The sequence below is a fragment of the Podarcis erhardii genome (assembly GCF_964252035.2).
Source record: "Podarcis erhardii genome assembly, chromosome: 2".
In the NCBI taxonomy this organism is placed as follows: domain Eukaryota; kingdom Metazoa; phylum Chordata; class Lepidosauria; order Squamata; family Lacertidae; genus Podarcis; species Podarcis erhardii.
This window is the reverse complement of record NC_138498.1, coordinates 94,980,237-94,993,834: the sequence shown is the minus strand read 5'-3', so window position 1 is coordinate 94,993,834 and position 13,598 is coordinate 94,980,237. Positions and strand designations below refer to the sequence as shown.

General features: G+C 42.0%; 1 protein-coding gene across 7 annotated transcripts in view; it reads left to right on the top strand.

Moving 5' to 3' along the window:
- Nucleotides 1-13,598, top strand: part of LOC309336529 (contactin-6-like) — a 193,849-nt gene that overhangs the window by 126,262 nt on the left and 53,989 nt on the right. For all 7 annotated transcript variants that reach the window (XR_014154051.1, XR_014154052.1, XM_081852433.1 and 4 more), the window contains 4 exons: nucleotides 4,954-5,132; nucleotides 8,639-8,775; nucleotides 11,779-11,908; nucleotides 12,119-12,269. Coding sequence is in view for 5 of the 7 variants with exons in the window: in XM_081852433.1 (XP_081708559.1) it covers nucleotides 4,954-5,132; nucleotides 8,639-8,775; nucleotides 11,779-11,908; nucleotides 12,119-12,269 (597 nt within the window). In the remaining 2 variants the exon portion in view is untranslated. The remainder of the gene's footprint in view (nucleotides 1-4,953; nucleotides 5,133-8,638; nucleotides 8,776-11,778; nucleotides 11,909-12,118; nucleotides 12,270-13,598) is intronic.

The window sequence follows — 13,598 nt, the reverse complement described above, 5'->3', positions numbered from 1 at the left end:
AAAGGAAAACAAGAGGACAGCCTCATCGCAGGACACAGTAAACCTGAGCTGACAGCCTGACAGAAGAGGCTTCTCCTCATGGAGTGCCGCCTCTAGCTTTGGTGGTTCATTGCCAACTTTGTCTTATTCCACAAGTTACATTTAAAAAAGACTGTGCAGTTTACAGAGCTTAGAAAAGTATGTAAATGGTTCATTTCTGGGTAAGATAAGTGTAGGTGATGAGTTCTTAATTTCCCCCATCCTCTACTAAAATGAGTGTTTTTAATTTAATTGTTGAGAGTTCCTGCTGTTTTTAAACAAACAAAACAAAACACCATCAAAATCGACGATGGGCTTGGAATCAAATTCTGTAACCAGTTTTAATGAAAAGAAGTCATTTGCCTATGGCTAAAATATGTGACATTGGTTTAAAAGCCTGTAATACCCTCAAGAATGCCACCCATGATCTATATCAATCTACTACAAGTCTACTCCAATTACATCTCTTCTTTGACCTGATCAGAAAATGTTTCACAGTCATACAAGAGATGATAGAAGTTTGAAAAATGAGTTCCAATTAGAGCAGCGCTTCTTGGTATGGATGCCCAAGTCTACATTAGAAATGAAAAATAACAACTGACAGTGAAGGGCTGGATGGAACACAAACTTTGCATGGATCAGGTTTCAAGCCAAGTCCCCAGGATCTCTAGTTAAAGCGTTAGCTGGGGACAGATCAAACACACCCAATAGGTAGTACCAACAATGGCATGAAATGCTAGAATTCAAGAGGCACCATTTTATTCTTGAAAACTCTCACAGAGGGAAGAGTTTCCCTGGTCACAGAACCCAAGAACAGTTCCCCTGCCATTTTTTCACATACTGCAGTCTTTGCCCCCTCATTCCATTCACTTATGGATTAAGGAAGAGTCCAGTGGCTCTCCTAGGTTTCAGGCATTAGTCTACCCCAGACCTACTAGGAGATGTCAGTAACTGAACCCGGGTCCTTTTGCATGGAGTGCCCTACTTCTGAGTAGCAGCTTTTCCACTCAGTGGGCAGCATAATTGTTACCCAAGTTTACAATATTATCTGAGTTGTCCCTGCAGGTACCGGTGCTAACAATATGTCTGTCTGAAATGTTTGCCAGTCAGAATAGATCCTACTGGACTAGATAGGGGTGGCCAGGCTGCTTTTTGGCTCTGCAAAACTGTGTCAGGAGAGAATGCTCTTGTGTCAGGTGTGAGATACATGGGTATGGTTGGTGGAAGAAGGCCTTGTGGGCCAAATTCAAACTCTTGGTGGGCCAAGTTTCATCTGTGGGTTGGAGGTTCCTTGCTCCTGAAATAGACTAGTTGTCTAGCAAAGTATAAAGCAGCTTTGTAGGATCACAATACTGTAAAGTTGTGGGTTTTTCAATTCTGCAGACATTGATTAGGTCTGGACCAAGTCTACAAAGGTAGCATGAGCCCCAAGTTCTCCAGTGGAAAGGTGTTTTGGATTTCCACAAGCAAAAAGCCAGAAGGTTAAGCAATTGTATTTGTTTTATTTAGTAAAACAAGTTATACCCCATCATTCCACTATAAAATAGCATTCAGAGCAACCAGTAACACCCCCCTAAAATATAACACAAACATAAACAATTCAAATGTTATACAGTCATACCTCGGGTTACAGCCGCTTCAGGTTGCATTTTTTCGGGTTGCGGACCACCGAAACCCGGAAGTACAAGAACGGGTTACTTCTGGGTTTTGGCAGTCGTGCATGCACAGACACGCTAAATCGCGCTTTGCGCATGTGCAGAAGCGCCGAATTGCAACCCGTGCATGCACAGACGCGGGTTACGAACGTGCATCCCGCATGGATCACATTCGCAATCCGAGCATCCACTGTACAAAACCGATAGGAAGATAGTACTGCTTAAATATCAGAGTGCTTCAAAAGTGCAGAGTCTCAGGAAAAGATGTTGTACTTACAATGGATCACACCTGCCAAGAAGACTCATGAGACGAAACATTAGAATAATGGCCATATTTCTTAATATAACAGCTTGGAAGAACTGCAAACAGTTTAACCAATCAACCAAATTCAGAAAGTACAGACAAGTGAGAATTTTAGTTAATTCTGGTAGAACAGCATCCCTTCAGATCCTTTAGCATGTCATACAGTTGCAGACGGTGACTCCCCAGCAAACTGGGCAGCAGCAGGGGGCTTGATTACTAGGTGAGCCTTAAATGTGAATTCCAATCTGGGTGCTACTGTCCAGCATTCACACAAAATGTGCATGTTGGGCCTTAAAGGACATCCCCCATAAGTCCCACCAGTCCTACTGCCTGGCAAATCACTAAAGGGTATCCTTAACCCAATAATGCCTCCGTGAACCTCCTGTTTCTCTCCCCAACCACCTTACCTGCACACACTCCTTATACAAAGGTTGAAGAGCTTTGGATGAAGATCCATCAGGCCCCCCCACATGGTCCTCCCCTCAACCTGCTCCCTTTGGGAGTGTTTTCCTTGAGGAAGGAGAAAAACAAATGCACACCTGCTACAAGAATAATATTACTTCTGCTTATTGGTTTCTATCTCCATATAGCAGTGGTTCCCAATTAGCTAAGTGTTAGAATTCCTGCTCCATGATTTCAGTCATGGGATTGTTGTCTTTCACATGATGTTTTGACTCCACAGAGTGGGAAGTGACGAAGACAGGATGTTTGTGTTATTGTGTTCCATGAAGTGGGACTATTGTCCTTTGTTCTTTTTCTCTTTGCTGTCTAGAGAGAGAGGGAGCCATGTTGCAGTGCTCCGTGTGTGTTTATATGTAAATAAAGTAGATTAGCCAAAATGCTGAATTGCTGAGCTCTGTCATGCAAGGTGTGCAAACTCGGCGGATCCCTAAGTGTGCCGATGTCTGTTGGCATCCGTTGCTGTGATGTTCAGGCTGAAGAAAGCTTTTGAAGCTCCCAAACGATCGACCAGGAGGGAGAGAACATGCCTACTCGAGTGTAGGCTGACCCTCCTGTTTTTCAAAAGCAAAGCCATGGACCTCCTGCTTTTGAAAATTTTGTTATCTCTATGGTAGTTTTTGTTATGTGAATGGTGCCACAGACCCCTTTGGGTGGGTTACAAGGCCCCCCTGTGGTCCACGAATCACCAGTTGGGAACCACTTCTTCTATACAATATTATTCAGGATTCAAACACTGGTAAAACCTTCAGCTGATTCCATGTAGTGGGACACAGGCCCATGTGCCTACTTCCTACTGCACCTTGGAAGTGGATTGTGCAAACTCAAAGCCCCAAGTTGCTCAGTAAAAGATGGAGAGCCAGACAATGGCCACCATCTACCCAACCAACACTTTTTTTGCGATTATTTACATGAATCAGAACAGTTTGTGTCGGATAGATTTGCATCGCATCTGAAACTTTGCATATTTCTTTCTGTGGCAGCTGCAGCGGCAACAGCGTTATTGCCAACACTGCCTCAAAGTCTCTGTTAAAAGCTGTTCTGAAGGCATTTTTCAGTTTTTCTGCTGCAGCAAAGCAGCTTATTTTCCTTTGCAGGAGCATGAAAGGCTGCCGTGAAATGCAAGACTATTAATATTTCAAAGTGTTCTGGTGACATAATAAATCAAGAAAGTGAGCCTTGTGTGTTTTCTGATGTTGCCAGAAACTCTAGAAGTATTTATAGCCGTGTTCACACTTGAATGTTTTATCATATAAAGAACATTGATCTAAATATAAATTAAAATGATAAAAAGCTATAAAAATGCAAAACAAAGCATTTCTCTCCCTAGTCGATAAAAGTTCTCCTTATTCCAGTCTCTCTAGGCCCCTCCTTCTGCTCATCACTCCTTTGCCTTTTGCTTGTAATTTATAATTCTCAGCTTCCTCTTTTAGTGTCATGTCTAATGTTCCATAGGTTTGATTTGTAGTGATCCACTCAAACAGAGTAAAGCTTTTGTTTGTTGTAAAATGCAACCAGTTTGAGGCGAGTTTGCGTGTGGTTTCCTTCTCTGCGCTATTCTCTCTGCAGATTCACATTTCTTGTTCCTGCCTGAGGGGATGGATTTGAGTTAGATTATCTTTAAGGCACCTTCAACGCTGTTCTTTGCTTCCTCTTAGACATTTCAAGTGCATCTCAGCAACAGTAGCAAGGCTTCTAGGATCTCTAGATCTTGTCATTAAGCAGGCTTATTGTGAAAATAAAACATCATGCTTCATGTGATGTTTGCAAGCATGTGTGTGTGTGTGTGTGTATTTGTGGAAATCCATGTATTGCAGTTTACACCTGACAAAGTAAGCTGTATCCTATCAAATCTCATGCCTGGATAACGTCAACAGTCTTTACAGCCTTTACAATGTTAGAACCTTTTGGCAATTTACAATTGCAACGTTAGAGCTTTTTGGAAATTCTACCATACGGGTAAAAGTATATTTCTGGATTCCTTCTCAAGTCTGTTTTGTGCAATGACTGAAAACAGCTGCTCTCCCTTTTCAATTTCCCTACAAATCATTTACTTAGTGCATTCACATCCCACCTTTTTCTCTGAGGAGCTCAAGATGAGGCACATGGTTCTCCCCATCTCATGTAATCTCTACAACAAACACTGTGAGGTTGGTTAAGCTGAGAGGCAGTGACTGGCCCAAGGTCACACAGTGAGCTTCATGGCCAAGGAGGAGATTTGAAACCTGTATCTCCCAGATCTTAGGCCGAGACTCTAACCACTGCACCTCACAGGCTCTCAGTAGCACCAAACATTTGGAAAATGGAGCCTTGACAGATTTTAGGAATAGTTGTGTATTTCAGTTTGAAATGGAACCTCTCCCCCACCACCACCTTATACTGTATATAACATCAAATAACTGCTTATGTTTTTTGGTGGTTGCTGATAATTTCAAAAGTTCAAGGATTTACTTTCTCCCTTCATATAAAAAGTATTACGTAGGCTCTTACGTTTTCTAATGACTTATATTCATTTAGTCCAGTTCCCAGTATCATCTGGAGGAAACCTGATGGTAGCCCATTGGCTAGAAAAATCCACACTTCCAAAGGAATCCTTGAAATCCCAGACTTTCAGCAAGAAGATGAAGGCTCCTACGAATGCATTGCAGGAAACATTCGGGGAAGGAATGCTGCAAAAGGCCAGCTGCTTATATATGGTGAGAAAATTGAATTATTTCCAGATATAATACCAACACTATTGAGAAATACTACTTACACCCTTTGTTTAGTCCTCACAGGAAGAAATCAAGGATAAAAATAATAAAGTGACTGGTGAGCTGAAATGTTGTTCAGAATTCAGTGAATATGAAATATTGTGCATCAGTGGTAGACTAAAAATGTAGCTCATAGCATCCTAGGGCTACAAAGGTAAATACAAAGAAAAATGGAGGGGGAAGTGGTTTCATACATACAAAATATTAAGTGGCCGAGAGAAATTTTGTCATCTCCTCTTCCCCCCGTTAAGGGACAGGGGTGGCACTGTCGGTTAAACCACAGAGTCTAGGACTTGCCGATCAGAAGGTCGGCGGTTCGAATCCCCGCGACGGGGTAAGCTCCCGTTGCTCAGTCCCTGCTCCTGCCAACCTAGCAGTTCAAAAGCACATCAAAGTGCAGGTAGATAAATAGGTACCACTCCGGCGGGAGGGTAAAAGGTGTTCCTGTGTGCTGCTCTGGTTCGCCAGAAGTGGCTTAGTAATGCTGGCCACATGACCCGGAAGCTGTACATCGGCTCCCTCGGCCAATAAAGTTGGTCACGACTGGACCTAATGGTCAGGGGTCCCTTTACCTTTACCTTCCCCCTGTTTATCTGTGACAGAGCTCCCTAACTTTGTGCCCAGCAGATTTTCAGGCTATAATTCCCAGGACTCCTGACCATGGGCTATGCTGGTTGGAGATTATGGAAGTTGAGTTCCCCCAGACAGATAGAGGGCAACAGGTTGGGAAAGACAGGACTAAACAAGGAAGAAGATCCCAGTGGTTTGTGGTGATGGTGGTGGGCTTTTTGGAAAAGGCACTGTCAGCACGTCCTTCTAGAAACGGGGAAGATAAGCAAAGAATTAGGCAAAAAGGTGAAATATTTAGGGATATGACTGACTGCAAGGAATCTTAATCTATTTCAAGATACAGGCAGGTAGCCGTGTTGGTCTTACGCAGTCTATATATATGTATGTGTGTGTGTGTGTGTGTGTGTGTGTGTGTCCCCATCCAGTAGCACCTTAGAGACCAACTAAGTTTGTTCTCTGTGCATGCACACGAAAGCTTATACCAAGAACAAACTTAGTTGGTCCCTAAGGTGCTACTGGCCATTTTTTTTTATTTCTTTATATATTTTATTTCAAGATAATTATATAAAGATTTGGAAAGGTCGAGCGAAACCGGTACAAAATGGAAATAGAGACCTTGTGGCAGTGGACCTTTTATTGGTACCTGAGAAAATACCCACATTTGCCACCATTCAGAGCCACCCATGCTTAAAACAGTTCAGTGTTCGAAGCAAGGAAAAGAAGTGGATGGATTGATGATCAGGCTGGGAGAAGGAGCTGGGAAATTATTGCAGGGGGCAGGGGATTCAGAAGAGCATTCATTTTTGTATTCTGATTTTCTATTTCCACCCCACCCACCCCCAGCTTTATCTCAAGCCCCATTCCAAAGTTTTTGTCTACAGTCTATGGGTCAGGCTTATATTTCCATAAAGCTCCATTACTGAACATAATAGCTCAGTGCATAGAGCATGAGATTCTTATTCTCAGAGTCATGTGTTCGGGCCCCAAGTTGGGCAAAAGATTCCTGCATTACAATTCTATGATTCCATGTAACCAATAAAAGTCAATTGATGTATAGGAAATCACTTTGTATTCAAACCTTTAAAATTATGCTCTTTCCTTTTACTCCAAAATTATGTTGCATATGCCAGAAAGCAAAGCTAAGGTCAAATGCTTACAAAGAAGATACTCTCCAATTGTGTTTCTCCACGGAAAGGAGGATCTTTCAGTAGAGGGGCAATGAGACAAAAAAATGTAGGCGTAGGATGTAATTTTCATGAATCTCCCCTTTCCTTCTCAGTTATTTGACTATTCCTACCTATCATGCTGTTTAAAAGATTCCCCCAGCCTTATGGAGCAGATTTTGGAGGGCAGGGGGACTGCAGAGTGAAGGGAGATGAGCAAAAATCATACCCCTGCCTCATTCTGCTAACAGAAACCTCTGCTTGATCAAGGAACACATTATATCACAGGTGTCATAATGGGATAAAACCCAGGGTAGCACACATTACAGCCTTAAAATACATTGAGACTGGTTTTTGTTTTTTTTACCTTGCCGCATTTCATTTTGATTTTACAAATCCTACTACACACGTCACATATGATGTGTTTCCACTCCATCTGGTGTTGGCACTTTCCATAATCAAAATGAGTGAGTGAGACAGATTCCCCCTATTCTTCTTTGCGGAGATTAGCCTGCATCTCTCCCCCACCCCCTTCACTGCCTCCTCTTGTTTTAAAATGAATGAGATCCTAACCCACTTACAAGGGGCTGAATTTGAATTTAATGAGGCTGAATTCTAAGAAAACATGAAGGGGATTAAAACAAAACAAATTCCTTCCAGTAGCACCTTAAAGACCAACTAAGTCAGTTCTTGGTATGAGCTTTCGTGTGCATGCACACTTCTTCAGATAGCACACGAAAGCTCATACCAAGAACTGACTTAGTTGGTCTTTAAGGTGCTACTGGAAGGAATTTGTTTTGTTTTGACTATGGCAGACCAACACGGCTACCTATCTGTAAATGAAGGGGATTGTAATGGGCAGGCTGCAAGTGGTAGCTGGGTGGGAAGTGGGATGCTCCTCCATTATACATACCAGTGGACTGTGGGTAATTGTGGGTGACATTGTGTACATGGATTCAAAGATCAGGGTGAAAATGCACTAAAGTCAGAGTGAAGGGTAATGTGTGCATATGTCTTAGCATAGATTTCCTGGTCGCTGCCACTCCAAATGGGGTTTTAGGTTTTATTATGCTGTATAAGGTAAAGGGACCCCTGACCATTAGGTTCAGTCGTGTCCAACTCTGGGGTTACGGCGCTCATCTCGCTTTATTGGCCAAGGGAGCCAGCGTACAACTTCCGGGTCATGTGGCCAGCATGACTAAGCCGCTACTGGCAAACCAGAGCAGCACACGGAAACACCATTTACCTTTCCGCTGGAGCGGTACCTATTTATCTACTTGCACTTTGATGTGCTTTCGAACTGCTAGGTTGGCAGGAGCAGGGACCGAGCAATGGGAGCTCACCCCGGCATGGGGATTCGAACCGCCGACCTTCTGATCGGCAAGTCCTAGGCTCTGTGGTTTAACCCACAGCGCCACCCGTGTCTTTATTATACATTTAACAGTGGATTATGCTGTATATCCACTGTTAAATGTATATTTCTGTACTAATTCCTCATATAACACATAAATGTCACAGACAAAGAAAGTCAACAACAGAGAAATGTCACCTTCATAACACACAACATTTCTCCTGAAGAAGTAAACAGTAGGCTGTTCTGATAAGCTTATTTATTTGAATTTATGTTTTAATTTGTCTCTTGTTCCAAGGCTTTAGGGTAAAGACGCCTACAATAAAGTTACAATAATTTTGTGGGTTTTTTTCCATTAATAACAGCACCTCCTGAATGGAATAAAAGCATTGAGAATGCCTCTCTCTCTCTTTATGACACATTGGTTTGGGAATGTGAAGCAACTGGGAAGCCAAGCCCCTCATATAGCTGGTTTAAAAATGGCCAGCCCCTTGCATCAGAGGTAAGATCTGGAGTTCATTTTGGCTTCAGCTCAAAATTTGTAACCGATTCTGCTTTTTGTGAAGCTTTACTGCTTTTCTTTTGTTGCTTTGAAAATCTAACTCTCTTTTGAATCAATCAGCAACTGGTTCCATTGAGTGATTCCAAATTTTAGCATGACATAAAAAGGTGAACAATATATCACCATCCACCATTTCCACTCCATGGTTTGAAGGAGAATGCCTGGTAGCGCTGCAACAAAATATCTGTGTTGTACACACCTTTATCAAGCCAGAGTACAACGTCCATTCATTTGTCCATTGCTTTTTTTATTTGTGGGTGATTATTTATCACATTGGTTATATGACTCAAAAGAAAAGTAGCTGAAAAGGATTAGGAAGTAGAGCTTCCATCTGAAATAAAATGCCTATGTTGATGTGTTTCACATTCATATGATTTTGTGGGTCGGTGGGTGGAAAATAGAGAGAGAGAGTAAGATTCACTCTGAGGACAGCAACAGCCTGCAGGTTGAACTAAGTATGCAGAAGATATTTGCAGGAAGCTCTGTGGAAGTAAAAAGTGGAGAAGTAATGGAATGTTGTTAATTAGATTGCTGTGTACCATCCATACAACCTGAGGCTGTGTCCTCATCAAATTTTTAAGCTAAGCAAGGTTGGGATGGGTCAATACTTGAGGGAGAATCCTCTAAGGGAAAACCAGAGTGCTGAAGAATCGGTTTAAAAAAGATCAGTAGGAGTCACCCTTTCTTCAGCTACCCTACTCTCTCTCTCTCTCTCTCGATTGGCATCATCTTAAACCATTAAAAAACCCTGCAGTTATGCACATTTGATTCTTAACACATATGCCCAGAACCAGAGCTACACACATCATGATGATCACACAGACATCTTGTGCATTCAGTCCTTTCTATTCATTTCAACAGAAGGGAATGTTAGAAGTCTTTACTCACATCCCTCCACAAATTTGACACTTGGAAGAGACAGAGCCAGCCAACATTATTATCATATTTCTTTATATCCCACCTTTTTCCCTGAATGGGACTCAAGTTGGCATCCAGAGAAAAAATAGAAACAGCTTGAAAACATGGGCGGGGGCAGGACCAATAGTTAGAAAACAAACGTGTGTGAGAGAGAGGAGAGAGAGAGAGACGTTGGCCTTGACCCCAATGCCTGCATATTTGGTGAATACAATCTTCACAAGTAAAGAGACAGGACTGTAATTCAGCGATAGAGCATATGCTTTGCATGCAGAAGGTCCCAGGATCAATCCCTACCATCTCTAGGTAGTGTTGTGTGGGACTCCTGCCTGGAATCCTCCAGAACCGCTGCCTATCAGTGTAGACCAGTGCTTCCCAAACTTGGATCTCCAGTTGTTTGGGGACTACAGTTCCCATCATCCCTGACCACTGGTCTTCCTAGCTAGGGGTGATGGGAGTTGTAGTCCAAAAACAGCTGGAGACCCAAGTTTGGGAAACCCTGGTGTAGACAGTAACGAGCTAGATGGGCCAATGACTCGATATAAGACAATTCCATATTTGGAGCCTGTATTTGGAGCCTTTGGAATGAGGGTGCTCACTGGCTTGGAGACACTACTTGTGTAGAGTGCAGAGAGATCAGCAGTGTGTGTGTGTGTGTGTGTGTGTGTGTGTGTGTGTAGCATTGGGTGAACATAACTGTTGTCTCATGCAAACAATGAATTGAACATATGCTTTGTCCTTATTTGCGTGTTGGGGTCCCCAAGCCACCCCCTAAATAAATCACGCAGCAAAAGAGGCTGAAAAAATTGCGTGCCAAGAATATATAACCTTTGGGCCAACCCTCTAAATGGTAACATCAAAATCTCCCCAACAACCTGACTTGGCCCAATCACAATCATGGCCATCCAAACGGTTCCACCCAGCAACCTAGAGGGGGTTTCTTGTTAGACCCCACCGCAACACTCGCTCTCCATGAAGGAGAACACGCTTTCTCGAGTGTGAAACCTGATGTAACCCAAACAGCACCATCCATGCACAAGAGGCAGGTATCAGCACCCTTGATTTAGGGTGGGAAAACTACCAGAGCTTGAGCTCAGGGACTATAGAATTCTGACTGACTGACTGACTGACTGACTGACAAAGAAGAATGAAGCAGAAAACCAGGAAGATGGGAGATAGAATGGCATATTCTAAAAGAAGCACGGCTAATGGTTTGGTTAAAAAATGTAAGAGCCTGCTGGAACAGGCCAATGGCCCATCTAGTCCAGCATCCTGTTCCCTCAGACGCAGCCCAATGTCTGTGGAAACCTGCAAGCAGAATTCAAGTACAAGACCCCTATGCCCTCCTGCAGCCTCCAGAAGCTGGTATTCAGAAGCACCAGTGCCTCCAACTGGAACACTCTACAGTCCCCAATTCAGTTGGAAATACCACTTGCTCATATGTACATGGGAGCTCTTGTATTCAGATAAGTTCAGAGTACACATCCAGACTTCCACACACAAAATTGATTACTGCATCAGCAGCAGTCAAAAGGCTACTGCATTCTTCGGCCAGCAAGTCTTTTAACACATATAACAAAGTTATCATAACTCAGGCCACATATAGCAGATCCTCAAAGGATCCACAATGCAACCTGCAGCACCCCATGCCGACTCCCTAAAATATATTGAATCATGTCAGGGATTCACGTGAACAAAGTGTCATCATACTCCCAGCCTTCCTGCTGATCTAGAACCCAGGTTAAAAGGAATAATGCGTGGTATCTATGACGGAAATACAGGGTGGTGCACTGGAATTGTATTGGCAGCTGATTCAGGTAAACCTAATGTGTCAGAGAGCAGAACTACAGGTTTGGCCCCAGGGGATTTGAATTTGACAACCCTGACACAGAGGATATATACACAGACATATGTTCTTTCTTCACTCTAGCAGAGACAACTTCTCTTTCTCCTTAAACTAAATAAAATAAAACATTTTAAACATGGTTTTCATGGTATTAATATTGGCTTCCTTCCTTCTTTTTCTAGGAAAGATTTCAAATCGAAAATGGAACTCTTACTATAACTATGCTGAACATTTCAGACTCTGGCTTCTATCAGTGCGTTGCAGAAAACCAATACGATTCCATCTATTCCAATGCCGAGTTAAGAGTATTAGGTAAGTTAACCATTCCTTCAAATGGGAAGACTGGAATGATGTAAACAACTAAGTTCTGAGAATGAAAGTCATATCAGTCATGGAGAAGACAAGCCAAGAGGAAAGGCCCATACATTTCAAAGCTAAAGAATGAAAACTCATTAGTTCATTTTCTTTGAGCTGCTATGCCACATATTTCTATACCCACTTTTCAATTTAACTTATTTCTAGTTTCAGCCCCTGACTTTTCCAAACATCCTGTGAAAAAAACGTCAGTTGTCCAAGTGGGAGGCCAAGTTGCGATTGGATGCAAGCCAGAGGCCTCTCCCAAGGCTGTCATTAGCTGGAAGAAAGGCACTGAAACGCTACGGCAAAGCAAAAGGTAACCCCTTTTTTGTTTATTTCTAAGTGATTAATGCTGGAACACTGTTTATCAAATCTTGGCAGGATCCAAGGACCTACTGGGGCACCTGGAAGGAGCTTTCACTATTTCATTGATTTTTTTTTACTCTTTTTAAAAAAACAACCAGCTGAAATCCATGTCATATCACAAACCCCTCAAATATCAACAGCAGTGTCATGTGACATAGTGGGCGGCTGTTCATTAATAGAAAAAAATGTCTAAAGATCATTGGGTATATCCGATGGTAGTTATTTTCTCCTGTAGGAGAAGCCTGGGAAGTAGAAGCAAAATCATTTCAAAAATGGTGAGATGATTGAAGAAATATGCCAAAATAAAGTAGAGCTGCTGGATCAGATAAATTAAATGATACAAAATGATAATCTGATTGAAGTTGACTCTAGGTAATCTGGCTATTGCGTGTACAAGAGCATTCTAACTTTTATGTTTTTATTTATTAATCTGTACACCGCTTTTATGCCAAAATGGCATAAATATTTTCTAAGTTGTACGTTTGTCAGTCTTACAGGGAAACATAAGCCTATTATTTTCACCTTTTAATATATTAGGTTAAATAAATCAGGTCATTGTTTCTTCAACCCGAAGCCCACTCTTTAACTCCACAATGATAATTTTACCAAATGGTCCATCTTTTGGTATCTGAGGAGAAATGTATCCCCTTTACCTACAGGGGCCAGATATGTGTTGGAAATTCAGATTTGGAAAACTTCTGAATTCTGAGTTTGATGGCTACTAAACACAAATAGAAGCCAGGAGCTCCAGCGTCATCAGCAGAAGAGTACATCTCACATGAGGATATGGAGGAGAAAATTGCATGTGTCACCTCTTTTATTTCTCTTCCATGGTACATTGTCAAACAAGACAAACAGTAGAAGCTCTTTAACTAAAGTTAAGTGACTGAACTGGTGTTGTAACTGCTGCATTACACAACACTAACAAATAAAGACTATACAATGATTGCTAACAGATGACCTATATGGGATATTAAAAGTGATGCATAATGTTAAGCCAAAATATTTATTCTCTGAAAAGTTTCATGTGCATTTGAAATGTTCTACTAGGGACTTTCGTTCATAACTTTTGTATAACCAAATGACCCCATGTTTTAAATAGTTCAGAAAGTTGTTGGTGGTCTCCTAACCATACCTCAAGCCAGGGCTTTTTTCCAGCCATTGCTCATAGGAGCTCAGGTGGGTGCACTTGCCATTCTAAGAGAACAAGAGAGAAGTTCATGGCACCTTTTTTCTAGAAGAACAGCAGTGTTTAAAGCCTATTTTATAGGGGAATTAG